We start from the raw sequence: 24,916 nt of genomic DNA, 5'->3' as shown, positions 1-24,916 counted from the left end.
CATAGTTTTTAAAATTTTTTGAAGAAGGTATTTGTACATGAGAAATTCTCTCATCAATTTCATCAAATAGGGGGTCTAAGGATTTTTATGAGATTGTAGATTGACATTTATATCAATCTAACTGCATTTAATGCAAGTCGTGTACATACATGACCGTGCATGAAAACTTCTGTCAAATTTTTGGTAATGCAATAAATTTTTATAACTTAAGGATCACCTAGCCAAATAAAGACTAAAACCTTATATTTAGAAACAAATAAACCCTTTCAACCTAGAGTTGCCCTAGCACTATGATTTCCTAAATAAGCATGAAAATGGGTGATCAAGGAATGAGGTGGTCTCTCTTTTGATCTTTATTTTTTTGGGGGGAGTGGGGTTGGTTACAAACAATCATTAATACATCTTGAATAGATTGTGAAATCAACTAAGATTACCTAAATCTAAATACTGTGGACTCCGTGTTAATCATCTCAGATGACAGTTTTGATTCTTTCACAAAAAGGGGAGGATGGGGATCAATGATCATACATAAGAATGAAATTGTTGCTTCTTTTATGAATTCTGGATATGCAGGGACAGCTCAAGAAATGGAATTCAGAGGAGTCAAAGAAGGAATCGAAAGGACACTTCTACTGGAATGCAGGAACCTAACTATCTAGACTGATTCTAAGGAGGTGAAGAACTGGTTAACTGATCAAGAGAGGCATCCTTGGCCCTGAGATATTTTTCATTTGCTTTTTGATATTCATTCTCTATTTAAGTTATGCTGCAATGTAACTCTAATTAAACAACCTAGAGATGTAGAAGGATCTAGACATAACAGAAATGAAACTTAAGCCACAAACTTAAATACTCCTCAACAAATATCAGTCACAATGAAATGGCTGGCTCCTCCAATACTTGACATGCAATCTTTTTCCAATACCCTTAAAAATATCTATAACCACCTTGGCATCTGATGTTGAGTGGATCCTACTCAACCCAATTTGTCTTTAGCCATCACTTCAATAGTACATCTAGGATTATGACTATTTTCATCTATTTGGGTCCTCCTTAGTCAATTTCTTGCATTATCAGCTAAATTGTTGTCTTGTTTGAAACTAAGCATCAAGCAATAGGGGGTTTATAATCTAGAACATCAAGTCATATAAAACCTATTAATCCTTGACCTTCCTTTCTTAGAAGGAGCTTAAGGTTGTAATCACATTAGTTACAAATTATAATAAAACCGCATGGTCTTGATTTTTGTGTTATGTGTCTCGAATTACTTCTACCTGTTTTGAAGATTGATCAATTCGATTTGATATTTTTGGTGATGACTTGAATGAGATTTTTTTTGAGGTCTGTGATGGTAGCGTAGGGGTTTTTGGGTCTATCGGACCTGATGGGTCGACCCACTTGGAAGAGTATTTATATGTTTTGCGTGTTTTATTGTGTAAGCAAGTGAAACAAGTGAGATTTTAAGGATTTTCGAGTTAGGGTTTCTGGGTGAGAGTTCTTGTAGCTGTTTTAGGTGTTCTTGAGATATCTTCATTTCTATCCGAATTCCTTTGTACACATGTTAAGTTTCAGCCCATTCGTAGTTTGCCATGCGGCAAAGTAGCATTGCAAAATAGAATCTAGTCTACAAGAGGGTCCCAAGAGAGTCTATGGGACTATATATAATAGGGTGCATGGATATACATGGGAAGGACATTAGATGATGGAAGGTAAATGACGAAACTAGTCAATTCCCTAAATATCCAATAGTCAAATTTGCCACATCATTCTTCTATGTGGCATAATCAGACCATGGTTAGAATTAGTATAGCAACAATTGCTGATCTAAGATTCCCTAGCATTAGCCTAACATTGAAAAGCCTCCAATAACCCTGAACAATTTCTTTCTTGTATCCAGTAAATGGTAAAACAGGAAATAGAGAAGAAAAGACCTTGATCCAAACAGAGATCTCTGAAGTTTAAACCTAGGTGAAGATTAAGGGAAAAGAGACTCATTGCTTTGGGTATAAGACAATTAAACTTGCATTCTAAGAAGCTTTGAAACAAACAATCAACTTGAAATTATTTCATTATCATCAATCAATATCAATTTGAACAAGTCCTTCACATATTTATATTTGCACCGAGGCATACAACTATATTCTAGAATACCTTCACCCACCATCCGTACATTATTAATTCATTCAGACCATGGTTTGAGGAATTGGTATTAGATCGGTCGATTTGTATCGGTATCGGTACTGATGGAGATCGATATCGATTCTTGGCCAACCATGTATCGGTGGTTCGTTACAGATAAGGGTAAAAATGTAAAAAAAAAAAAAAAATTTCAAAGAAAACAAGGATAAACCTGTCCAATATAGACCGATCCGGATCGATATCGGCCGAGACCGATACCGATTGCTAAAACCATGATTCAAACATAGATTAATGGTTCATGTATTTCTAACATGTTGTGGAACCAAAGCTGCATAAACAAAAAGAAGTTGAATTTACTGAATACATATAGGGAAAATTATCACCTCCAGTTTGCTGACCGGCCCAGTTCCCCAGTTCCTCTAATAGGGGGATGGTGGACCCCACCCGGGCAGGGTGTTTGGGCATGGATAGAGAGGTCATTTCAGCCCCCCTTTGTTAGAGGAACTGGGGAACTGGGCCGATCAGCAAACTGGAGGTGATAAGGATCCATACATATAGTGGGTTTGTCAAAACATCCAAAACTACAATTTGATACCGAAATTTAATGACTTCCTTTCTTTTTCCAAACAGTTCAGACTTACAATATCAATGTCAATTTCATTTCATAATCATAACAAAACTGGAATCAAAATTCACATTAATTTGGATTCTGAGTGCACTCAATTGTAGTTGTCGACTCAACTGATCTCAATTATCCAATTGAACCATAACTATATTGGGAGAGAGATGGGTTCTTCTACTTGAGAATATTGGACCATGGGTTTTCGTTACTGTTAGAACAAACACCAAACGAAACACGAACAAAAACGAAAACAGAGCAAGATGACATAGAGATTTAACGTGGTTCACAGACCAATATGGTGTGCTACATCCACAGGTGAAGCTGAAGATGTTTCACTATGCAAATCAGAGAAAATTACAATGAAGATCTCTCAAGAACATCCAAATCGACGCTGCTGTTCTCTCCCAGAAACCCTAAATAAAAAAACCCCAAATCTCACTCACTTGACAACAAAGCAGATAAAGAATATAAATACTCCTCCATTGGATCGGGGCATATCGGCCCAAGCCCTCCGTTACCATCACATATCTGAAAAAAAAGTTCCATTCAGGTCGCCACAAAAAATGTCGGAGCAGGTCATTTTTCAAAACGGGTACAAGAATTCGAGACATACATAACAATTACATACCCCTTTAAGCCTATTACATGTCTTCTGGTGAAGCTACCAAAGAATATATCAGTATTTAGAACACTTCTTATGGAGACATGATAAGTATTGGCAACACAGAGGAAGAATGGGAATTACTTAAGAGGATCATATCATTAATAACAAAAGCATTATATGATACAATAGTAGCTATACTTTTCATTCAATTCACACAAAAATTACTATAAAGGCTGGATTGACAATAGCTTTACTAGTAACAAAAACATTATAAGATAGAACATTAGTAATTCCAATCACATTACAGTTACTCCAAGGGTACTGAATTCACAAGCTTAAGCACCTGTTCAAGATGGTGAGCAGTGTCAGGTGGGTGTGCTTCCATCCTTGGTCTCTCCGGCACGATCCACCTACCGTCGGCACACCTTACCATCCCCTTATTCTCATCTTGACGCCAATACGGCGGCACGTTATAGTCTTCCCTCAAGAAATCACAACTCTTGTTAACAAGTGCTATATCTCTTTTATTAGCCAAACAAAACCTGCATCCCATACCATGGTATCCATCCAAAAGGTGTAGATAAGCCTCAAGATTATGTGCACAACCAAGGTCACCATTAGGCTTTAGGAAAGGTGAATTTTTATGATCCAATGCAAGCTCTACACCCACATGTGCATAACTCCAAGGAAAATCAATTACCTCTTCCATGTATTTTTGATACTGAAATTTCTCATTTGTAATGATCCCTGGTACTGTAGGAACCATATCATGAACATTAACCACTCTTAGTACTTTTACTCCAAGCTCATCACACCTTTCTTTGAATTTAAGATTACCCACTCTAGGACCTGCAAAGGAGAAGACAGTGATAGGAATTCTACTCTGTTTTTTGCTGTTCTCATGTCTAATGTTGAGTTTCATCTCTGCAATATCATAAGCACTTATTAAAGCTAGTGCTGCTCCAAGGCTATGGCCTGTGATTGTAATACTTAACTCTTCTTCCTTTTTATATCTTTCAATCAATCTCTTGATTTCAGCTAGTACTTGTTCTCTAGCAGAGAAAGAGCAGTACTTACAGTTCTGTTCTTTCTTGGTGTAGAGATCATAGAAACCAGACTCAATTTTAATTGATGGGTCATCAGTGAAACCTGCTGGATGAAGGATATCTTTGAGATCTGTGATCCATTCAAGGTATGTCACTGTGCCTCTCCAAGCTATAACGATGTCGCGTCTACCTAATCGTTTGATCTCTTCTTCGTCGGTAGATACAGCAACATAGCCCATCCAATTTGCATGAGGACTCCACACACTGCTCATTTTTGATTTCTGAAAGAAATTGGGAAGATTGATGTTTGAAGTTGCATAGAGATATCTACTCAATTGGTAGCCTTGATTAGCCATATCGAGTTTTTCGAAGAAATGGGCACCTTGGTACTTACATGTTCCACAATACTTTGAATGAGGATCGAAATCAAAGGAATCGTAGCAGGCTTGAGCGAATTCGCCATATCGAATGATCTCTTTCCGAAGGAGAGGATTCATAGGGTCTAACAATCCTTCCCAGTCATTACAACCTTGGATTTCATTCCAAACATTTTTGAGAGTTGGTGAAATTGGTGTCACTTCCTCAAGGACTAGATTTTCTTCTGAAGTTGAAGTCAGGCTTGAAACAGATGTGCATCTTGGGATAACTTTACTTGGTTTTGGTGAGATGGGTTTTTCTGAAATTAGAAGTTTTGAGGTTCTAATACTGAGGTTCCATCTGGGCACAAAGTTTTGACAAGGACTTGGTTTCATACATTTGGGATGGTTGGAGCAGAACAAAGGAACAGAAGCCATAAGAATACTTTGTGCCTTGCCTTAAAATAAGATCTATAAGGCCTACACCAAACAGAGAGAGAGAGAGAGAGAGACCCTTTTCAAAAAAAGGGCTGCTTAACTAAGGCTAGCTCACTGGTAGTATAGAAGGAAGCAGAGATTGAAGCAGATAGGGATCAGTTTGAGTTTGAGATGGTGAAGTAGAGATAGAGGCAAAGGTTGGAGGAGGAGGAGGGTTGAGAGGAAGCTCAATACCCAATTTGAGAAGCAGGTAACTTAGCATCCTCATCTATTGAACCATAGAGTTTAAGTTGGGGAGAGGACTTATACACAAGATGAGAAAGGCTTTTGAATGAGGGAAATCAATAATTCTACAGAATTACTTCTTTTTGGGGTTAGATGATTATTCAAGATGATGAAGGAAGGATATAAAAGTTGGTATTTGTCATGCATGAATAGTTGTTTCAGACCTTATAAAGGTTGTTTGATCCTATCCTATTTTCCAGTCTTCGCTGACTGTAAAGAACAAGTTAAATTAAATGATGCTTGTGTTTCTGACTGTTTTTAGCTAAAGGTCAGCAAGTATATATTAAGATAAAAATGAGGATAAAATACAAGAATAGTTACAGCAGAAAAACCTTAAACGCTGATGCCGCAACCGGCCAAAGAAACAAGAAAAGGTTTCGAAAATTAACTAAATTGATAGTATGGTTTGCCCAAGGCTTCCCATGTTATCAAATGTGCGATGAAGGCAGGCGTGCCATTCCAAACCTCAGAAATTTTGGAGCATGCTGCCCTACTTGCAAGCGCATTCGCAGGAACATTACCTTCTCTATAACAGTGAGTGATGTGCCATTGTATGGTGGTTAGGTATCTTTCGGCTGCCCACCATAAATGAAGAAAATCCCAAGGGATCTTTGAGGAGAGGATGCCTGAGACTACCACTGCCGAGTCGCATTCTACCCATAGCTTTTCCACTTTGAGAGTCTCAGCGTCTTTTAATCCAATGAAGAAAGCCTCCATCTCCGCTTGATAATTAGTTCTAATGCCTTGGAAAGAAGAGAAACACCTCTTTGTAGCACCTAAATGATTCCTGAGAATCCCTTCATGTGTTTCTGACTGTTATATATACTAATATTGGGAATTGAGATGCCCTTAGGCCCCAAGTATTAAAAACCAACCCCACCTCAGCTGAGATTTTAGGATCTCATTTGATGTATAAGTCTTGTTTAACAGAAATATATAATATGAATATGGAAATCTTGTTGTAATCATACATTGTTGGTTAAACAAGATTGTAGCTTTACTTTTGTGCTCCTTGTTTTATTTGTAAAAGTTATTTTCGTGATGGGTAAAAATGGGTTTCAAAATAAATTGAAAGTGATTATCATTATGTTATTTTCAAAAGTTGTCGTTGTCCATATGTAATGACAAGATTACTCCTGTATTAAATAACTTTTGAGAATGAGATAAAGGGTAAAAAAGTAAGATTACAATTTCTTTGTTCACCTACTTGGTGACAACAAGATGCACCCAATATGAATATACTGATTCGGATGATATAAGCTGTAATATATTTATGGGAGAGGATTTTATGAACACGCAAGCAACTTAGGGGAGTGTACCAATCAAGGGCGTTTCAATTTCAGCATGGTTTCATTAATATGGGGATGGGGAAGAGTGGAGAGAGATATAGACATCGGAGTTGCTGGCGTACGATACACCAGCAGGTCATAGAGACTTTTCTATATTGAGATATGGAGTATTCAAGACTGGAAGATTTTAAGCTCCTTATATTTATTTGGCAAAAGGTTTCGTGTACAGTTGTTCGCAAGGGTGCTTCTGTCTAAGGTGGAACGCTACCCTACTCGGCCGTACTTGAAAACCTTTGAAGTTAGAAGTCATCCTCTATTGACTTCTTTGAAAAAGCAAGAAAAAACACTATTGACAATCTTTACAAGAAAGTGCCAATGGATTGAAGAAAACTGCTAACACTGTTGGTGGTACCTTTGCCCATAGGTAGACAGTATCTTAGAAGACATGGGATCAAGTCTCTGCTTCACCTAGGAAGGGCTGGGGTGGGATCTGGCTCTCCTCCAGCTGTGGCGGGAGCTGGAGGATCCAGACCACCCAAAACAAGGGTGTTTGGGTCATTTTATAGGTGGGCCCACATGTGAAATGATCCAAACACCCCTGTTTTAGCTGGCGAAGAGTTGAATTAAATTGGGTTGGGGTGGGGTTAAGGAAGAAATTATAGTAGGTATAGTTTTTTTTTTTTTTTTTTTTTTTTTATGAAAAAAAAAAGAAAAAGAAATATATAAACTAAAAAAAGGAAAATACAAGAGAGTTAGAGTCCAGGGCCTATATGGCTAGATTAGAAGCAATTGCATACCAGAAAGGGTTCCTTACCTTATTAAACTTTGAGTCCAAGTCTTGGCCTACAGAGCTGATATACAGAAGGTCCTGAAAGACATGCCACAGCCAAGGATTAATAGTAGGTATAGTTGATAGCTGCAAATTATATATCATGTAGCAATATAGTACTACGGTCAAATTGATGATATTATAAGAGCTAGGTATCCAGTCCTTGTCCAATTGCCACACATTTTATTTGTTTCTTTGGTAAGATCCAATTGCTACACATTGCCTACATATTTATTGGAAGGTACCACTGCCAGCTTTTAACTGGTAGACTAGTCCTTGCACTAAGATCAAATCTCCTTGCCTCCACAATGCACTAAATGTGTTATGTGCCCTTCTCTCTCTCTTTCTTTTTTAGGCCGGTGAAACCTCCCCTTCCTCTCCTCGCTCTTGTAATATTACCCGACATTGGTGTTTATATATTTATGGATCGAGTTTTCTTTCAATCCTGGTGATTGAGATTAGGAGAGTATTTTCGAACATAATAAAATTCTATGAGAGGTTTGTGAATCTTAGGATGGTGGGTGAACCGTTCTCGATGGGTGGAGGAAAACTGTGTCCTATATAGATAGCGATGAATCCTTTACATACAATAAAAAATAAAAAAAAAAAGCAAAAGAAAGTGTACAATAGTCTTGTGGTACATTATCAATTGACTTAATCTTTGACAAAGTAGTAGAATTATTCACGTAGATAATGAATTTTAGAGAAGCATATACTCAATTTTGTGTTGTTTCAAAGATGTAAAATTTCATAATTTTTTTTTGGAACAATTTGTTGTCACCAAAGTGAAATGAAGAAGTTGTAACCTTCTTTTGACTGTTCCTTGTCTTGTTCTTAAAAGTTATTTAGTGTAGAGATAAATTTGATTTTAAGAATTGAAAGGTAATAATGCAGTTTTTGTGAAATAATAAGATTTAGGGTAAATTACACGTCACCGCTGGTTTTCAAGCGAAACTCAGATCATCCCCTGGTTTTTGAAAAAACTCAAATTACCCCCTCTACAGTAACAGTGTTAGTCTGCAGTTAGTTATTGGTGTGAAAGGACTATTTTACCCTTGTATTAAAACATTAGAATTAAATTTACAATACTACCCTTCCTTCATGTTCAAGGGTAGTTTACGGATGAAAATTTATTTAACTGGTTGACATCATCACATAACAGCATAAAACTAACGGTAGGGACTAATTTGTCGTATTGGGGTCTAAACCAAGGGGTGATTTGAGTTTTTTCAAAAACCGAGGGGTGATCTGAGTTTCGCTTGAAAACCATGGGGTGACGTGTAATTTACCCTAAGATTTACCCTCTTTGAAAAAAAAGTGGTTATACTAAATAGGCAAAAAAGTAAAGTTATAATCTTGTTGTAACAAACCTTGGTGACAACAAGACCCCCCCCCCCCTTTTTTTTTGGGGGAAAATTTCACGGACACCCCCTAAAAGTATCCAATGTCTCAGAAACTTACCATACTTGGTCAAAAAGGCACAGACTACCCTTATTTTATGAAGATATTTGAACTTAGTCCACTTCGTCAGGCTTTTGGGGTTAAGTTGCTGTTAGTTTTATCATAATGGCCAAATTACCCTTAGAAGGGATAAATGTACCATAATACCCCTTAGGGGTAAAACCCTCTTTTACCAATCTATGGCAGAGAACCGACGTTCTGAAAAGCCTACATCTATCCATCACCGGCGGCATCCAACACCAGAAAGCTTCACCGGCGATCACTTTAGATGCTTGACGACTCCATTTATCCAAGTTTAACAAGTGAACCAGAGATCTCTGATCCCTTCATCACTACCACCATTAAATGCTCTGATCCTCATTTCATCAGACTAGATTGGGTTTCGGCTCCATCATGTTCATGTCTTCGAACTCGACATCATCCTCGAGGAGCTTCAGCCAAGAACCCGTACCTCCACAAATCCCAACTTCTAGGGCAACCGAGATCAAAGGATGAAACAGACGTACCTCTGAAGCTCACCGCTTTCCCTTCCTTAATACAACAAACAACAAATTAATTGAAACAAGAAAGCCCTAACTTTTGCAGGCAAAAGCTTTTGAAGATAGATTTCCTCTAGCGACACAGAGAGAACGAAGAAACGAAGATATGAGAAATATAAATACATAACAGATGCGCATTGAAAGAAAGACAAGATGACGTTTTTTATTTTTCTCAATTTCTTTCCCCCCTTTATTCTACAATAGATCGAACAAATGTTGGCGTTTATCGGATCCGGTTACTGCAAAACCGTCTTGATGTCAATCCATTGAATGAAGAGAAGTGGATTCCTGGAATGGGAGCCATTCATGAGAGTCTATACCGGAAGTGCCTCCCACTCTGTTTTGATCACACAAGTCATTTATACCTAGGAAAAATCTCCCTCCTGGGCATTGATTGTACTTCTTTTCTGGATGTGTTGTGCATTGAGTAAAAATTAATCCATATTGCTGCTTGGTTTTGATCCCCTTCCATATGCTGGATGGGAAATGGGAATATTGGTAGATCAGGTGAATGTTATCAGATTTGGTTGGGGTTAATTAATATACAGGACAAACATGTTTCTTCTATCAAAGGCTTTTAATTCTTGGATGTCACTTGTTCTTGCGTCTTCCTCCTTCAGCCCAGCGAAAACGTTGGAAGAGAGAATGGTGCGCCCATAGTCCTATTTTACCAACTCAAAATGGTTTATTCAAGAGAGCAAGAGCACCAAATGGACCCACGAATAGCCCTAGTTTCTCAAGCCCTAAACCCAATCCTATTTTACCAACAAAAAAAAAAACCCAATCCTACTGTGATGTAACTCACTATACCCAAATCTGAATCTATGACTCGGAGATGGAGAAGGAAAGGGATAGGGAGATGCCGCTGGTAATGGTCGCCAGAGAAGAAATCGCAAGACTTTATTCTCGATAAAGTTGGAAGAAATAGCCGGAGATGAAATTGCCCACGGTGGTTCTGTTCTTCGCACTCCAACGGGAAGAATCTAGTCTTGCCCTAGTAATTTTTCCAAGAGGGTAAAATCGACATTTTCTACTTTAGGTGATACTAAGAGGGTAAAATCGACATTTTATCTTGGGGGGTCACCCTACTTAACGTCAGGGGGAAGTTTGCTATTTTGACCAAGTATGGTAAGTTTCTGAGATATTGGATACATTTAGGGGATGTCCGTGAAATTTTCCCTTTTTTTGTTATTTTTACCTTGAGTGCATTCTTTGTCAATTTTTTGTTTCATTAGTCCAATTCCTATTGTATTTTCATTTCAAGATATATTTGTAATTAACAAATATTAATTTATTTAAATAATGTTAAAAAAATGCATTTATTAACCAAGATTTTAACACCTTAGCCTTCTGGTCCATGTTGCATTTAAGCAGGGCCAACTGATCTCTATTCAAGTGTAATGTGTCAGTCCAATTTAAAGGAGTATTAGATATGTAAATTATGAATGTTTAAGAATGATTAGAAAGTCAAGGTAGAAGGGAAAGAGTTCCAATGGAACAAAATAATGGGAAGAAGACCAACCTCATTTCATGAAAAATGAAAATTATCTTGAGAACCCACCAATGGAAGAATTCAATCTACAAGGGTTTTGGAAGCTTGAACTCTCTGCTGCTCCTAAACTGTTTCTCACATATATAAGTAATGAATTGGGTTGACACCATCCAACCTAATATCAATAGAGTTCCCAAGCCTTAATTATTTGACCCCCCCCACTCCCACCAAAAAAAAAAAAAAAAAACCTAAAAAATGCAATTTAGTTTTGGAAAAGATATCCTTAAAGAAGCAACTAGTTTATTTGAATAGCATGTCAATGACATTCATTAAGGGGCATACCCAATGGACGAGGCTCCCACCAATCTGGAGTCTAAGAGGATCATAATGTACACAGCCTTATCTCTACTTTTGCAGAGAAACTGTTTTTAGACTCGAACCCGTGATCACTTGGTCTCAATGTAGCCACCTTACCGTTGCATCAGAATCGATCAAAGCCTTAATTCCAATCGGGGTCGATCAACTCCAAATTGACAAGATTTTGATTTAATTTTGAAAACCATGATCAACAAAACAATAAAGAAATATTTTGTCATTTTACATGTTTTCCTTTGGTTCAATGAATTACTTTCTCCACAATCATTTCAAAATAATAAAGAAATGGTCCTTTCACCACTCCTCATCCCAATTGCATTAGGGTGGAGGTGGTTGGTGCAAAACCCTGAAGTGGCAAGGCATTTCTCTCTTCATTAGTGGAGATATATCATCTTCAAAAGTATTGAGTAATGCTAGCCAAGCCTATCTTAAAAAATAAAGTTTGCTTTAACATCACTTTCAATATAATGGATTCCACTCTTTACAATATTGGGTCAATGGTTGGCAGATTGGATCCAGAATAATTAGTTATAGGGGTGTCAATAATGCCCGGCTGGCTCGAACCTGCCCGAACCCGCCCTGAGCCCGGCCCAGACCCGACCCTGATCTCCCAGCCCGAAGGGCGGGTTAGGGTTGAGTTTTTGGCTGACCCTGGCAGGGTCGGGTCGGGTCTGGGTTAAGACCCTGGGCTTAGCCCGGCCCGGCCCGACCCCGACCCTGAATTAGTTATAAACATTTATATATCTGAAAATACCAAAATACCCATAAGAGATGATAACCCTAATCCCATATTCCCTTTTCATTTTCAGTTTTTCACCCTTCATTCTTCATCCACGAGAAACTGAGAAAGCGGTCGCTCGACTAGCCTTCTTCTTCCTCGGTTCCTCCTTCCTAGATTCGTTATTTTGTTTTGTGTAGGCTGAGAAAATCATAAAACTTGCAGAAACCTAATCGCCTAGTCCGAAACTCATACTTCTTCATTCTTCAAGCTCTGAACCTCGGCTGTTCGATAACCTTAACGGAGGTTAGAGTTACTTTCTGTTATTTTCTGATTTGGGTGATCGATTTGAAATCTATAATTTTCTGAACTTTTGGTATATCTCTAAAAATTGAGATAAAAAAAATTCGTCTTTATGTTGGTTTGGGGAATCAAGAAGACAGAGTGTACTGTGTCTGTGTAGCCATGGAGGTTGTTTATTGGGGATTTAGGTTGGTGGTTATGGCTGCCGTTCTCTCTTCTACTAGCGTTAAGGGTTTCAAAAATCATGAATCGACCAAGACAGGTATCATTTTTCAGGCTAATTAAAGGAATTTTTGCATTGATTCTGATGTGACCTGAATTTGGAATAGGTCCCTCAACCCTGGCAGGGTTGGGTCAGGTCGGATCGGGTCAAGCAAAACCCTGGCAGGGTCGGGTTAGGGTTGAGGGTTTCTTGACCCTGCCAAGGTTGGGTCAGGGTCAGGGTCAGGGTTTAGGCAGGCCCGGCCCAACCCGATCCATTGACACCCCTAATTAGTTATGAAGTGATTTTTGTAACGTTAGAATTTTTTTAAAAGGGGCTAAGTATTCTTTCATTCGCAAAGAGAGAAGAATGTGAAGAATATGATCCATCGATAGAATCTTGTGTCATCCTTACATTTCCACTGAAGAACACGATTTTTTAAAAATAATGGGAAAATATAAATTGATTCCGTTCATATGGAATCATTCGTAATCTTTGAACTTCAAATTATTTATAGTCTTTAGAATCCAATAGAAAAAAAATACCCTATAAGAAGGTCTTGTGGTTTTTCTTTATCAAGTAAAAAACTACATACTCTTACTAAATAATGTAATAAAATAGTTGATACGAAGTAAAATAATCTAAAAATAAAATAAAATAAAAGAGAAAAATATTAGGGGGAGAAAGAGGAAGAGAAAGAGAATATGCTTTACAGACGAAGCAATGGCGTTTGGCTTAGGTGAGGCCGTGAGGAAGCTTACTTTATCTCTAAGAGATAAATTAGGGGATTCAAATTGGGTAAATTCCATTCCTTGGCTTCATAGACTTTGTGTATCTGAAGCTAATGGTTTTGCACATGGTTGTCAATTTCAATAAATCTATTTTTCACCAAAAAAAATTTAAAAAAATTAGGGGATTCAAATCATATTCATTCATTTAATATATTCCTGCTAAGAAGTAGTTATAACTTCTATAACTTCTCCACAAGACCCACGTACAGCACCACCCAATTATCCCTTAACTCTCTCCCATGATATATATAAATAAATAATTAAAATAATAATTATTAAAATTAAATTAATAATTAAAATAAAAACACGTAACAATGGTATTTACCCCCAAAACATGTGATAAAGAGGGAAAAATTAGGAAATTTAACCAGTCAAGAATGTGAGAAAAAGATGGAAAATAAAGAAATACTTCTGTGACATTCTTTTTCTCTACTTCCCTTTATAACTCCATTTTTATTAAAAAAAAATTTCATCACTCAGGTCTCTGGCTCTCTGCTTTAAAGTCCATTCACCTCCATCTCTACCAAATGAGATACTCACAGAGTGAGTTCCCTCTTTGAACGTGAGACACATGGGATGGACATTTGGTGAAGGATAAATCCTACCAGCATTGACTGACTTTAAAGAACATTAAATTTAGGTTTTAAGTGGTGGCTGAAGATGTCTTGAATATTCTTGAAAAGGGAAAAAGAAAGAATGTTAGTGGGCTTCTGAAAGGAAAGTTAGACATGGGCTTTTTGAGCCCACACAGGCTCTATCTCTATACTCCTAAAAGGGTTATAGACTTCCCAAAGGGGAGAGTTAAGGGCATAGGGCCTCAATCCCCAATTACCTCATTTGTAAATTTTGTTTACCAAATTATATAATATTTTGGCTGTTTTCAAAAACATTTTTCCTTATTGACAAACTTCATATCATCTACCCATCAGTCTCTTCTACAAGGCAAAATCAGAAATAATAAAAGATAAAAAGAAATCGACATTTAAGTGTCACTGAATTCTTTCTTTTGCATGGCGGACCAAAAAGTGGGGAAAAATGAAAAAGAGGTAAGGAACAAAATGTGGTAGGTTGAGACTTGAGTGAAACAAAGAGAGAGTACAACAAAGTCTCCGCCACAAATTTTTAAAAAAGTCAAAGGGAGAGAAAAAGTATGCCGAGAGGACTACACGTAAATGTGGGATCTTTATCATCTGCAGGGCTGCCCGGCCCAGTTCCCAATTCCTCTAACAAAGGGAGACTGACATGACCTCTCCATTTATGCCCAAACATTCTGTTCAGGTGGGATCCACCATCCCCCTATTAGAGGAATTAGGAAATTGGGCCGATCAGCAAATTGGAGGAGATAATTTTCCTGTAAATGTGTGATGTAATTTTACACTCTAGTATCTTATTGATCGTTTATGAAACAAATATTTCATTTATTCAAATCACCACTTATAACATCACCAATGATTCACTGTTGCTGCTCGGACATCACCCTCTCCCTCCTCCTCTGTCTCCACCACAAACCACTATTTCATCTCCTTCTCACCTTTATGTGTCTATCTCTCTTCCCTATTGTCCCTCCACACTACAAGTGCAAATCCGTGGGACCTTTATCCGCTGTTGTAATTGAAGTGTTGCTGTGCGTATCGTGCAGTGTAGCCGTGGTCATGTGCATACAGTGGGGTTTGCTATGCACACATGGCCACTGTTGTGCCACACAATGCACATTGCTAGAGGTGTCAAGAGATCGGGTTCGATCGGGCCTAGCCGGACTTCACCAATTTTTTAGGTTGCACCGTGTTCGATCGTTTAACCATTCAGACTTGCATAAACTGAACATGATACTGTTTTATTTCGATCATGATACTGTTTTATTTCGATCGATCAGTGTTCGATTTTTAATCAAGGCAACCTTGCGTGGCTTGAAGACGCTGAAGGTGTGGCAAGATCGCCCCAATAGACAACAGCACTCGGCCCTTTAACAATTCGAAGAGGCTTTCAAGCTTTTTTAGGGATAATTATCAGATTTTTTAGGGATAATTATGAGAGATAAATTGGGGTTTGTGCCTTTGTGGGTAAATATTTTAATATATCTTCTAACTTCTGTCAATAGATATCTTGTCATGTCAAATCATTATTAATCAGTATTTTATAAATCGATATATATTAGTCAAATACACATTCACGTGTTCAGAGCCCATTAATATCTTAACCATAAAAAGGTCATTAGCAACAGATTTTGGTCATGGAGTCGGGCTGACCGTCGGTCTCTCAGTATACACCGGGAACGACCGATTGGTTCTCAAGCCCGGCATGTTTGCAAATTGATCGTATCGGTCTCGGTTTTTCATCGATTGGAATTGATCGGTTCTACCAGTGCGGATCTATAATTGACATCCCTACACACTGCAGCCCTCCAGTTACAGCAACGAATAAAAATTCAAATCCGTGTTATTGGTGAAGCCTGATCTTAGTCTAGAAAGTATTGTGACGAATTTTTGGTGGGCCATTTTACCTTAGAAACTCGTCAGAATGGTTTTAAAGTGCATACATCAATGCTATAGGCTTTGCATCTTGTAGAGTTCGACGAGACCTTCAAAATGATATGTATATGCACATATGTTGGGTTCTGGTCCGAACTAGTTCTAGGGGCATTTCTGTACTTTTTTGGGTTAGGGTTCTCCTATAAAGTATTCTTGTCTCTTTGTGAGGGTGTGTGAGATATGAGGGTTTGTAACTTTTGCTTCAGAAGTAGTGAAACCATTTCCTATCTCCGATCGTTGATGTAGCCTATCTACTTGGGGGTGAACAACGTAAAATCCTTGGTGTTGTGTGTGTGCGTGTGTTTGTTATTCTCTTTATTTTCGTTTTCTTCTGCAAAATCCCCATTTCTTGGCGTTGTTTTTCTAACACTCCGGTGTTGCACCCGAATATGCCTACCCTCCCTCTCCCTCTCCCACTCTGGCTCCCCCACCCCACCCCACTCATTGCAAACCTCTGTATCTCCCTCCCCCTCCTTCAACCCAGACCCTGCCCTCCCCTTGCAACTCCCCGCCCCATCTCTACTTTGAACTCTTCCCCTCCCCATACCCACTGCAAGGTTTAGATAAAATGCATAATTAGAAAGTCGCTTTCTATTCGAGAGTGTGGCTTATGTCAGCACTCCCATGTGTCCATCTTTCTCATCCTCTAAACAAGGGGATACAAGTGTCTTTTCATATGGGGAGGAGAGAGATGCACTCATGGGAGTACTGGCGTAAGCGACACTCCTAGACAGAGTTATTTTTCTTAACTCCCTTAAAATTAGTGTTACTCTCCCCTACCCACACACACACACACACAAAAGAGAAAAGAATATCTAAAAATTAGTGTGTCTATAATTGAGCAAACAATATCTTTTCGACAATCAATGGCTTGTTGGCAAATGTTGATCCACTACTAAGATGACAACGTATTTAAATACAAGGAGCTGATTAGGTTGGTACAATTATAGACTTTATTTGTAATTTTTTTTTTGTATGGAGAAAAGCAGTCCCAACCTTGTGTCCCCCTGGACTCAACCCATGCCCACCCTCCCAAGATTAAGCAGGCAGTGTTTTTCTATGTTTTTGTCGTTTTATGTAATTTTTTATATAAAAAAATAGAAAAAAATTAGTTTATGTAAACAATTATATGTTTAATGAGAGAGGGTACCAATGGATATCTTGAAAAAGGTATCATTTATACGACTTATATTTTCAAAACATGTGAGAGAAAATAATAAAAAAAATTCATGAGAAAGAAAAATTGCAAATTGGCTTAATAATTTAATATGAGAAATCAATGATGTATATCAAATGTAAAATATGATACTTCATCTATTGGCCTTTTTCTTGCATACATCTATACATATACAAAGGTTAGGGATGCAGCCCAGGCTTGTTCCGGCCCGGCCCAACCAGATATGGGCCTGAGCATACCTGTACTTAGCTGCTTTCAATTTCAGCCCAAATGCTTATTGGGCTTTAGCCATCTTGAGCTTGTTGTACTTATCATGGGCTTGCAGAGTGAAGTGCATTCTATTAATTCTTTGTTTCAAAAGATTCTGCAATAGATGCTTTTAGTAGTGGATCAACAGCCACAAAGCAACCCACTGTCGCCCGATCCTCCTCTGAGGCAGAATACAAGGGCATTGCAAATGCATCCGCTGAACTCCTATGGCTTCGCCAATTGTTTCTTGATCTTGGTATGACTACCCCGCCGCTATTTCTCTACTATGACAACATTGGTGCTACATGCTTGGTTGCTAACCCCCTCTTCCATGTTCGCACCAAGCACATTGAGATCGACTATCACTTTGTTCACAAGCAGGTTGCAGGCAATCGTCTATGCATCCGGTTTGTGCCCAGTTCTGATCAACTTGCTAATTTGATGACTAAAGGACTCCCCACTCCACGGTTTTGGCTTCTACGAGACAAGCTCACCATCTGTACCCGACCGCTTCGCTTGCGGGGGCATGTAAAGGATAACAGCCGTAATTATGTTGCACAACTTGATAAAGTGCTAACCAACCAATCCGTATCTCCTAAGTCTGCCACTCTCATATTGTTACCCAGATAACTATACCATAGAGAGATAAGATAAGGATTATAGCCGCATCCCATGATAACTCACCACACCGACAAAATGATCCAAAAATGTTACATCAGATTAAAAAAAAAAAAGTTTTTTTTATTACTATTAACCATAGGAATAATTTCACCAAAAAAAACCATTTGATTAGTATTTTCTAAACATGCTTTTAGAAACCCTATTCACATAATATAATGATTAGTACAAAAAGTATGAATAATACATGGGAGAAAGAATGCTACCTAGGCGCGTGTGGTGCGTTACCCCTATGCGCAGACACAATGGCAAGCGAAATGATTGTTGCGCCCCCATGAAAAGGCGGAATTTACTGATGACGGGATAGTCATTTCGCCTACCCCTGTGTCTAAACACAAGGGCAACATACCACATGCGCTATGATGATCACGATATGCAATATCACGATATGGTGTGAATTGCGATATTTCGCAATTTGCAATATAGCTTGATCATCGTAGCAATATATATCGTGTATTGTATCATATCATTATCGATACGATATGGGTCAATCTCGTATCGAATCAATAATGATTTGATATTGAAAATGAATTCAGTTGCACAAAGAGGAAGAAAAGAATGATAGACAAAAAATCTAGATTGCGATCGGATTGCTACATATGATGATCAGATTACACCATGTCGCGGGATTGTATTATGACGTGATATATCGTGTATGGCATCATATCGATATCAATACGATATGCGTTGATAATAGTTGATTAGTATTAAATTTTTTCTTTTTTGAAGAAAGATTAGTATTAAATTTGATCCTTCATTATTAACATACCACTTTAATACTTTTTGACTAACACAAAAAGCTTTCAACTTATCATAACATTTGATCCTTGATTTATTAATTTACCCCAAAAAAAAAATCCTTGATTTATTAACATAACTTCAGTACTTTTTGACAACCACAAACCTTCAGCTTTTTGATTAGTATTAAATTTGATCCTTTATTTGTGCTTTACCTTTAAAAAAAGGATTAGAATGATTTGATGCCCTAATCACGTATCAGTTATCAACGTGTCTTGATTAAGTCTTAACTCCCAACTTTCAGGGTAATAGGACAAAAGATACAATTAGATGAACTGTACAAAAAAATAGCTTTGAAATAGAAAATTCCTGTGCCCAACGATAAAGTTACACTTTTCAATTTTTTTTTATCCAACGGTTTCGATTAGCCAACCGTGTCCCAATGCACTGCAAAAGAAAATTTTAAAAGAGAGAAAATCTCTTTCAACGTGGTTCAAATCAGTCTTTCTGAAACCTGAAGTCTGAACTTTGTTCAAAACTGCGGCCTGGGTAGTTGGTCAAAGTCAAATTAAAGAAATCAATAATTGCTCATGATATATATTGACCAAAATACCCTCGTTAATATGTCCAGTTGTAATTCATGCATGTTGCCTCGTGCGTTTTTGTCAATTGGTCGGTTTGGAAAGGGCCTCTTGGCAGGGTCTTGGCAGGGTGGTGGCTGCTAGTACAGTAGAGCCCTAAATTTGGTATCCAAACCGTTTATCGAATTATCCATACCGTATCGAATATAATTCGATATGGTAATAGTATGAAAAAATTGTATCGTACTCGATACAATATGGTATCGATATGGAGGTTGATACTGATGGTAAATACAGATATTGTACCAAATACTGGTATTGTATCATATTGTCATAATATATACTTATACATATATACTAATTTATATATAATAAATAATATATATAAGTATATATGTATTAAATATATATATATATATATATATATATATATATATATATATATATATATATATATATATATATATGAATAATCGTATAACAAATACCTTATACTATATCATATACATACCAAATAAAACTATTTATCAAATTGATACTTTACAGTACGATATCGGTATGGGTTGTTTGGTTTTGATACCGTACCAAATACCGGATATCGTACCATTTGACACCTTTAGAGCCTTGACCTAAATCCAAGGAGAGATCGCTTGTTCGATTCGTCTTCAACATCCTATTATTCTCTCCTTAACCATTCACACCCCAACCTTTATTTGCCCTTCCTTGAGTTGGGATGCAAGCCCCTAGTAGTCTACGGGCCCTCAATGAGATTTGTTAAAAAAAAAATAATAATAATAATAAAAACGATTGATTTGGTTTGATTTTGGTTGAGTTGAATCGATTACAATATGTTATCGGGCCAATCTGAAAACAAACCATAAACGAAGTTTTTGTTTAGATTTGATTCTTATCAACGGTTTGTAATCAAGTTACTATCGGATCGATCCGGTGCTGTTTTGGTTCTATATGTATACATAAGGAAATCAATAGAAAATTTCTGTATTTTTTTTCCCCGAATTCTTATTATTATTAATCCGGTTTCAAATTTGTATTAAATTCAATATGCTTTTCGGTTTCGATCTGTGCATTCAATCGATTTGGTTTGGTTTTGATATCTACTGTTAGTCTAATGCATTAAAATCCCAACCCAAAAGTAGACCAAAAAATATTCGATTCGATTCAATCCAAACTAAACCATTTGATTTCGTTCAATCCAACCGGTTCTAATTGAACTTTGACACCGTTAGTTTCCCAAGAGAGAGAGAGAGAGAGAGAGAGAGAAGCAAAAATATCCTCTCAGGTTCTCTGCCCGGTACAGTTCCCTAGTGCCTCTAATAAGAGGGGGGTGGACCCCAAGGGGCAGTGTGTTCGGACAGGGGGTAAGGTTGTCATTTTTGTCCCCTATGAGAGAAACCGGATGAACTATACCGGGAGAGAACCTGAGAGAGAGAGAGAGAGAGAGAGAGAGAGAGAGAGAGAGAGAGAGAGGTTATAACTTATAAGGAAGACATGAAAGACACTAGGGGTGTCAATACCCAACCCGAACCAGCCCGGACCACACCGGACCGAACTCTTAATGGTTCGGTTTGGTTTGTGGATCCAGAAAGGCAAACGGTTTGGTTTGGTTTGGGCTAGCCCGACGGTGCACCGGTAGTCTGAACCGTTAGGCCCGAACCCAAATCGAACGGACCTAACCCTATAAATGAGTAAATCAGTAAATGCCTAATGCCCCATTGCTCCCTAAATGTGTTGTGATAGTTTCTCACTTTATCTCATATCCTTTGTTAGTGATTACCCAACCAATTGTATCCATAGGCCATAGGACATAGGATACAAAGATGCATTGTATTTGAAATATTTTATGTACTTAAAAGAGAAAGAGAAGAAAAATTAGCACTAACCGGACCTTACTAGTTATATAAAACAGGTACCAAACCGAATCCAAACCGATATCAACCCGTTATCATAAACCGAAACCGACACGAAACCAAATCGCACCGAAACCGAATATTTCTTAATGGTTTGGTTTCGATTTCTATAAAAGTCACACCGAAACCGAAAAGCCCGAACCGGCCCGTTGACACCCCTAAAAGACACCGAGCATATAATCCCCCGTTTGGTGAGATTTTTTGCAAAACAGTTTTGGGGACAGTGTTCTTAAAACTGTTTTTTCAATACACACGTAAATGACTTGGATTCCTTTTACTATAGGGTAAATATCATCCCCCTCCCCTCTAAGTATCCATAATATCAAACCCTACCCCCAAGTTTTGAATAATGATAATACCCTCCCCTACTTTCCCAAGATTCTATCAATCATGCCTTAACTGTTAAAAAACGTCATTAAGTGATGAAGTGGGTAGGGCTGCAACAGGGTCGGGTTGGGCCGGGCCTATTAAAACCCCAGCCCAACCCTGACCCGCCCTTAGGGTCGGACTGGGTTGACCCTGATTGGCCCTAGCCATGGGGGAGGGGGGAATGGAGATGCATGGGCTGGCCAAGCTGAGAAAAGGAGATGTATGGGCTGGCCAAGCTGGGAAAGGGAGATGAATGGGCTGGTTAGGCTGGGAAAGGAAGATGCATGGGTTTGCCAGGGAAGAAGAAGAAAAAGAAGAAGAAAGAAGAAAGAACAAGAACAAAAACAAAAAATAGAAGACAGGGTCGGGCTCAACCGAGGCCTCAACCCTGATCCGGCCCGACCCTGACTCCGGGTCAGAAATTCTTGACTTTAACCCACCCTCAGGGGCAAGGTATCTCAACCCAGGCCTTGTTCGGGCTCAGGGCAGGTTCGGGCCGTCAGGGCGAAACTTGCACCCCCAGAAGTGGGCATGTACAAAATTTCTAAAACCCCAAAATACCCTTAGTATAATTCTATTCCAATTTTGCCCTTCCCTACTTTCCCTTTTGTGGTTCCTCTTCTTCCTCTATACGTTTATTCTTCTTCTTCTTCTGCCAGCACCAACATCATCGCTACCACTGCCGCCTCCGATCCTCTTCCACCGCTAGCACCACCGCCGAAATCCCTTTGCGAAACCCCTCTACTACTTTCCGCCGATCCTCTTCCTAGGTAAGTTGATTCAATCTTTGTTTTTCTGTAGGTACATCGTACTTCTCTTTAATTGTTTTTATCAGCTGAGATCGATTGGCGTGACACGAATCTCTGAATCCTTAAATTAGCTCCGAACCTCAAAACCCCTTTGCTTTGGATAAGAGAGGCTCTCTTTCTCTCTCTCTCTCTCTCTCCCTTAATCTACATCTCACGGAGATTATGTTTACAGGAAGAAGTATCTGCCGTTTTCACTCTGTACAATGTTGCTTTTAAGGCATTTGAGAATAAATTTTTCATTGTTGCCTTTTTAAGGTACCAGAGGCGGTGGTGGTTGCCATTTTTTTTTACTACTGTTAGTTTTCGACAAGACCATTACCGATTGGAGGTCAATCTCCATTGATTCTGGAATCAATCGTTTTTGTGTTGGAATCAGGCACACTAAGAAGAAGAAAGAAGTGAGGGTAATATTGTCTTTTGAACTGTTATTTTATCACTCTTAGCCGGGTACGGTTGATAGAATTTTTTCAAAAATAAGAGATTATTCAAAACTTAGAGGAGGGGTTTGATATTATAGATACTTAGAGGGGAGGGGGATGATGTACACCCTTTACTATATGAGAAACCTGCAATCTTACCCAATAAGCAAAAAAAAACAAAAAACCTGCAAACCTGCAAAACTTTCAGATTCATATCTAACGCCGTACACTACATATAAACTATCAGCATCTCGAGATCTTTTTGCTTGGGAATATAAAAAGAGTTTTTCTACAACAAGAAGAGTAAAAATTTTCTTTACTGTACCATCAACTTTGACTGTATAGAGATATCTTTCAAATCATTTAGATTATGCCAAATCTCATACTCGAATTTAATTGGGAAAATTACATGATTAGCTATTTTTAGATTTTTATTTACAAAATTATTCATCCTATGTTTGAATTAATAAAAATAGATAAAAACAAGTTAAGGTTTATAAAACTGGACAAAATAGTCTTTTCCTCCCACACTTACTATTTTAGACATTTTTACCCCTGCCATTGCCTTCTCGCCCAAGCATCCTTTGTTCCCTACAACTCCACCCCTATCTCCACCACTGCCATTCTCTTCTACCCCAAGTAATAGAGGAAAATAAAAGAGATTTTTTCAGAGGGGAACTGTCAAGGAAGACAAAGGATGAAGGAGAGTCACTGTTTTGTCTAGTTTTATAAAACTAAACTTGTTTTTGTCTATTTCTGTTAACTCAAACATAGGGTGGACAATTTTGTAAATGAAAATCCAAAAGTAACTAGTCATGTAATTTTCCCAATTTACTATGAAAGTTGTACCCTAAGGCTATGTTTGGATGCTGAGAAAAAGAAAAAAATATTAATAAGAAAGATGTTCTATGTTAAAGAATTTTTATCTTGGTCGGTTCCTGTCCGGTACAGTTGTCCAGTTCCTCTCATAGGGAGGCGAAAATGACGACTTAACTTCACTCGGACAGTGAGAAGGATGACTGGTTAAAATAAAAAAGAGAGTTTGAGGATGATATTGTACAAAAAATTAAAATAAGGTAGATGAAGTGGAGGGATGTGTTCAAAATGTTATGTGATCAACATATTCATTTAAAACTCAAAAGAAAAATAGTTGTACAACCGATAATGATGTATGAAGCTGAATGTTGGGCAATAAAGAAACAAGATGTAAACATATTTACTGTAGTTGAAACGGAAAATGTTGAGAAGGATGACTGGTTAAAATAAAAAAGATAAAATAAAAAATGAATAAATTAGAGGTAATATATGAGCAACTCTAATATATGATAAGTTGTGAGAAAATTATTTATGGTGGTACGATTGTATAAACATGTGCAATGGAGGACTTTGAATGGTCCAAATTTATTATTTAACGTCTGAAATTAACGGTATGGACTTAAATGGCTTTAAGTTGAAAAGTAGGGGTGGTACGTGGAATTTTCAGGGGGTGCGTGCGAAATTGTTAGAACCTTAGGGGGGCATGAGGAATATTGGGTGCACTTTCGGGGGTACGTGTATCTAATCCTTTATAATACTATATTTATTATAGTATATGGACTGAGTAGAGGAACCGACACCAAACCATGTAAGAATCTAATTGAACCGAATTTCAGAACCGAATAAGAACCGAAACTGAGCAAGTTTGGTTTGAGTATCGAATTTTAGAATCGATTTGATTCGCAGTTCGATTTTGGATCACACAACACTCTCTGGAACCGAATCGAAACCAAAACCAAAGTGAATAATTGATTCCAAACCGATTAACACCCTTAGATTGAGGGGGGGGGGGGGAGGAGGAGGCTTAGTGTAACCAGGGTTTCTCTTTCTTTTCCGCTTACATATTTAGCAAAAAAAAAAGGATCTAACATTAAAGGAAAAATTCCCATGAACCATATGGTTAAATTAGATCATC

The 24,916-nt window shown here is 37.9% G+C and overlaps 1 protein-coding gene across 1 annotated transcript; it reads right to left on the bottom strand.

Moving 5' to 3' along the window:
* Positions 1–3,522: 3,522 nt before the first annotated feature.
* Positions 3,523–5,205, bottom strand: LOC122641340 (phospholipase A1-Igamma3, chloroplastic-like). Its single transcript, XM_043834552.1, has 2 exons — positions 3,636–5,205; positions 3,523–3,543 (listed from the first exon to the last, which is right to left on the bottom strand). The coding sequence occupies exon 1, from the start codon at positions 5,203–5,205 to the stop codon at positions 3,673–3,675; it is 1,533 nt and encodes a 510-aa protein (XP_043690487.1). The 3' UTR covers positions 3,523–3,543; positions 3,636–3,672.
* Positions 5,206–24,916: the final 19,711 nt, after the last annotated feature.

Source organism: Telopea speciosissima, chromosome 10, assembly GCF_018873765.1.
Source record: "Telopea speciosissima isolate NSW1024214 ecotype Mountain lineage chromosome 10, Tspe_v1, whole genome shotgun sequence".
In the NCBI taxonomy this organism is placed as follows: Eukaryota; Viridiplantae; Streptophyta; class Magnoliopsida; order Proteales; family Proteaceae; genus Telopea; species Telopea speciosissima.
This window is presented reverse-complemented; position numbering and strand designations above follow the sequence as displayed.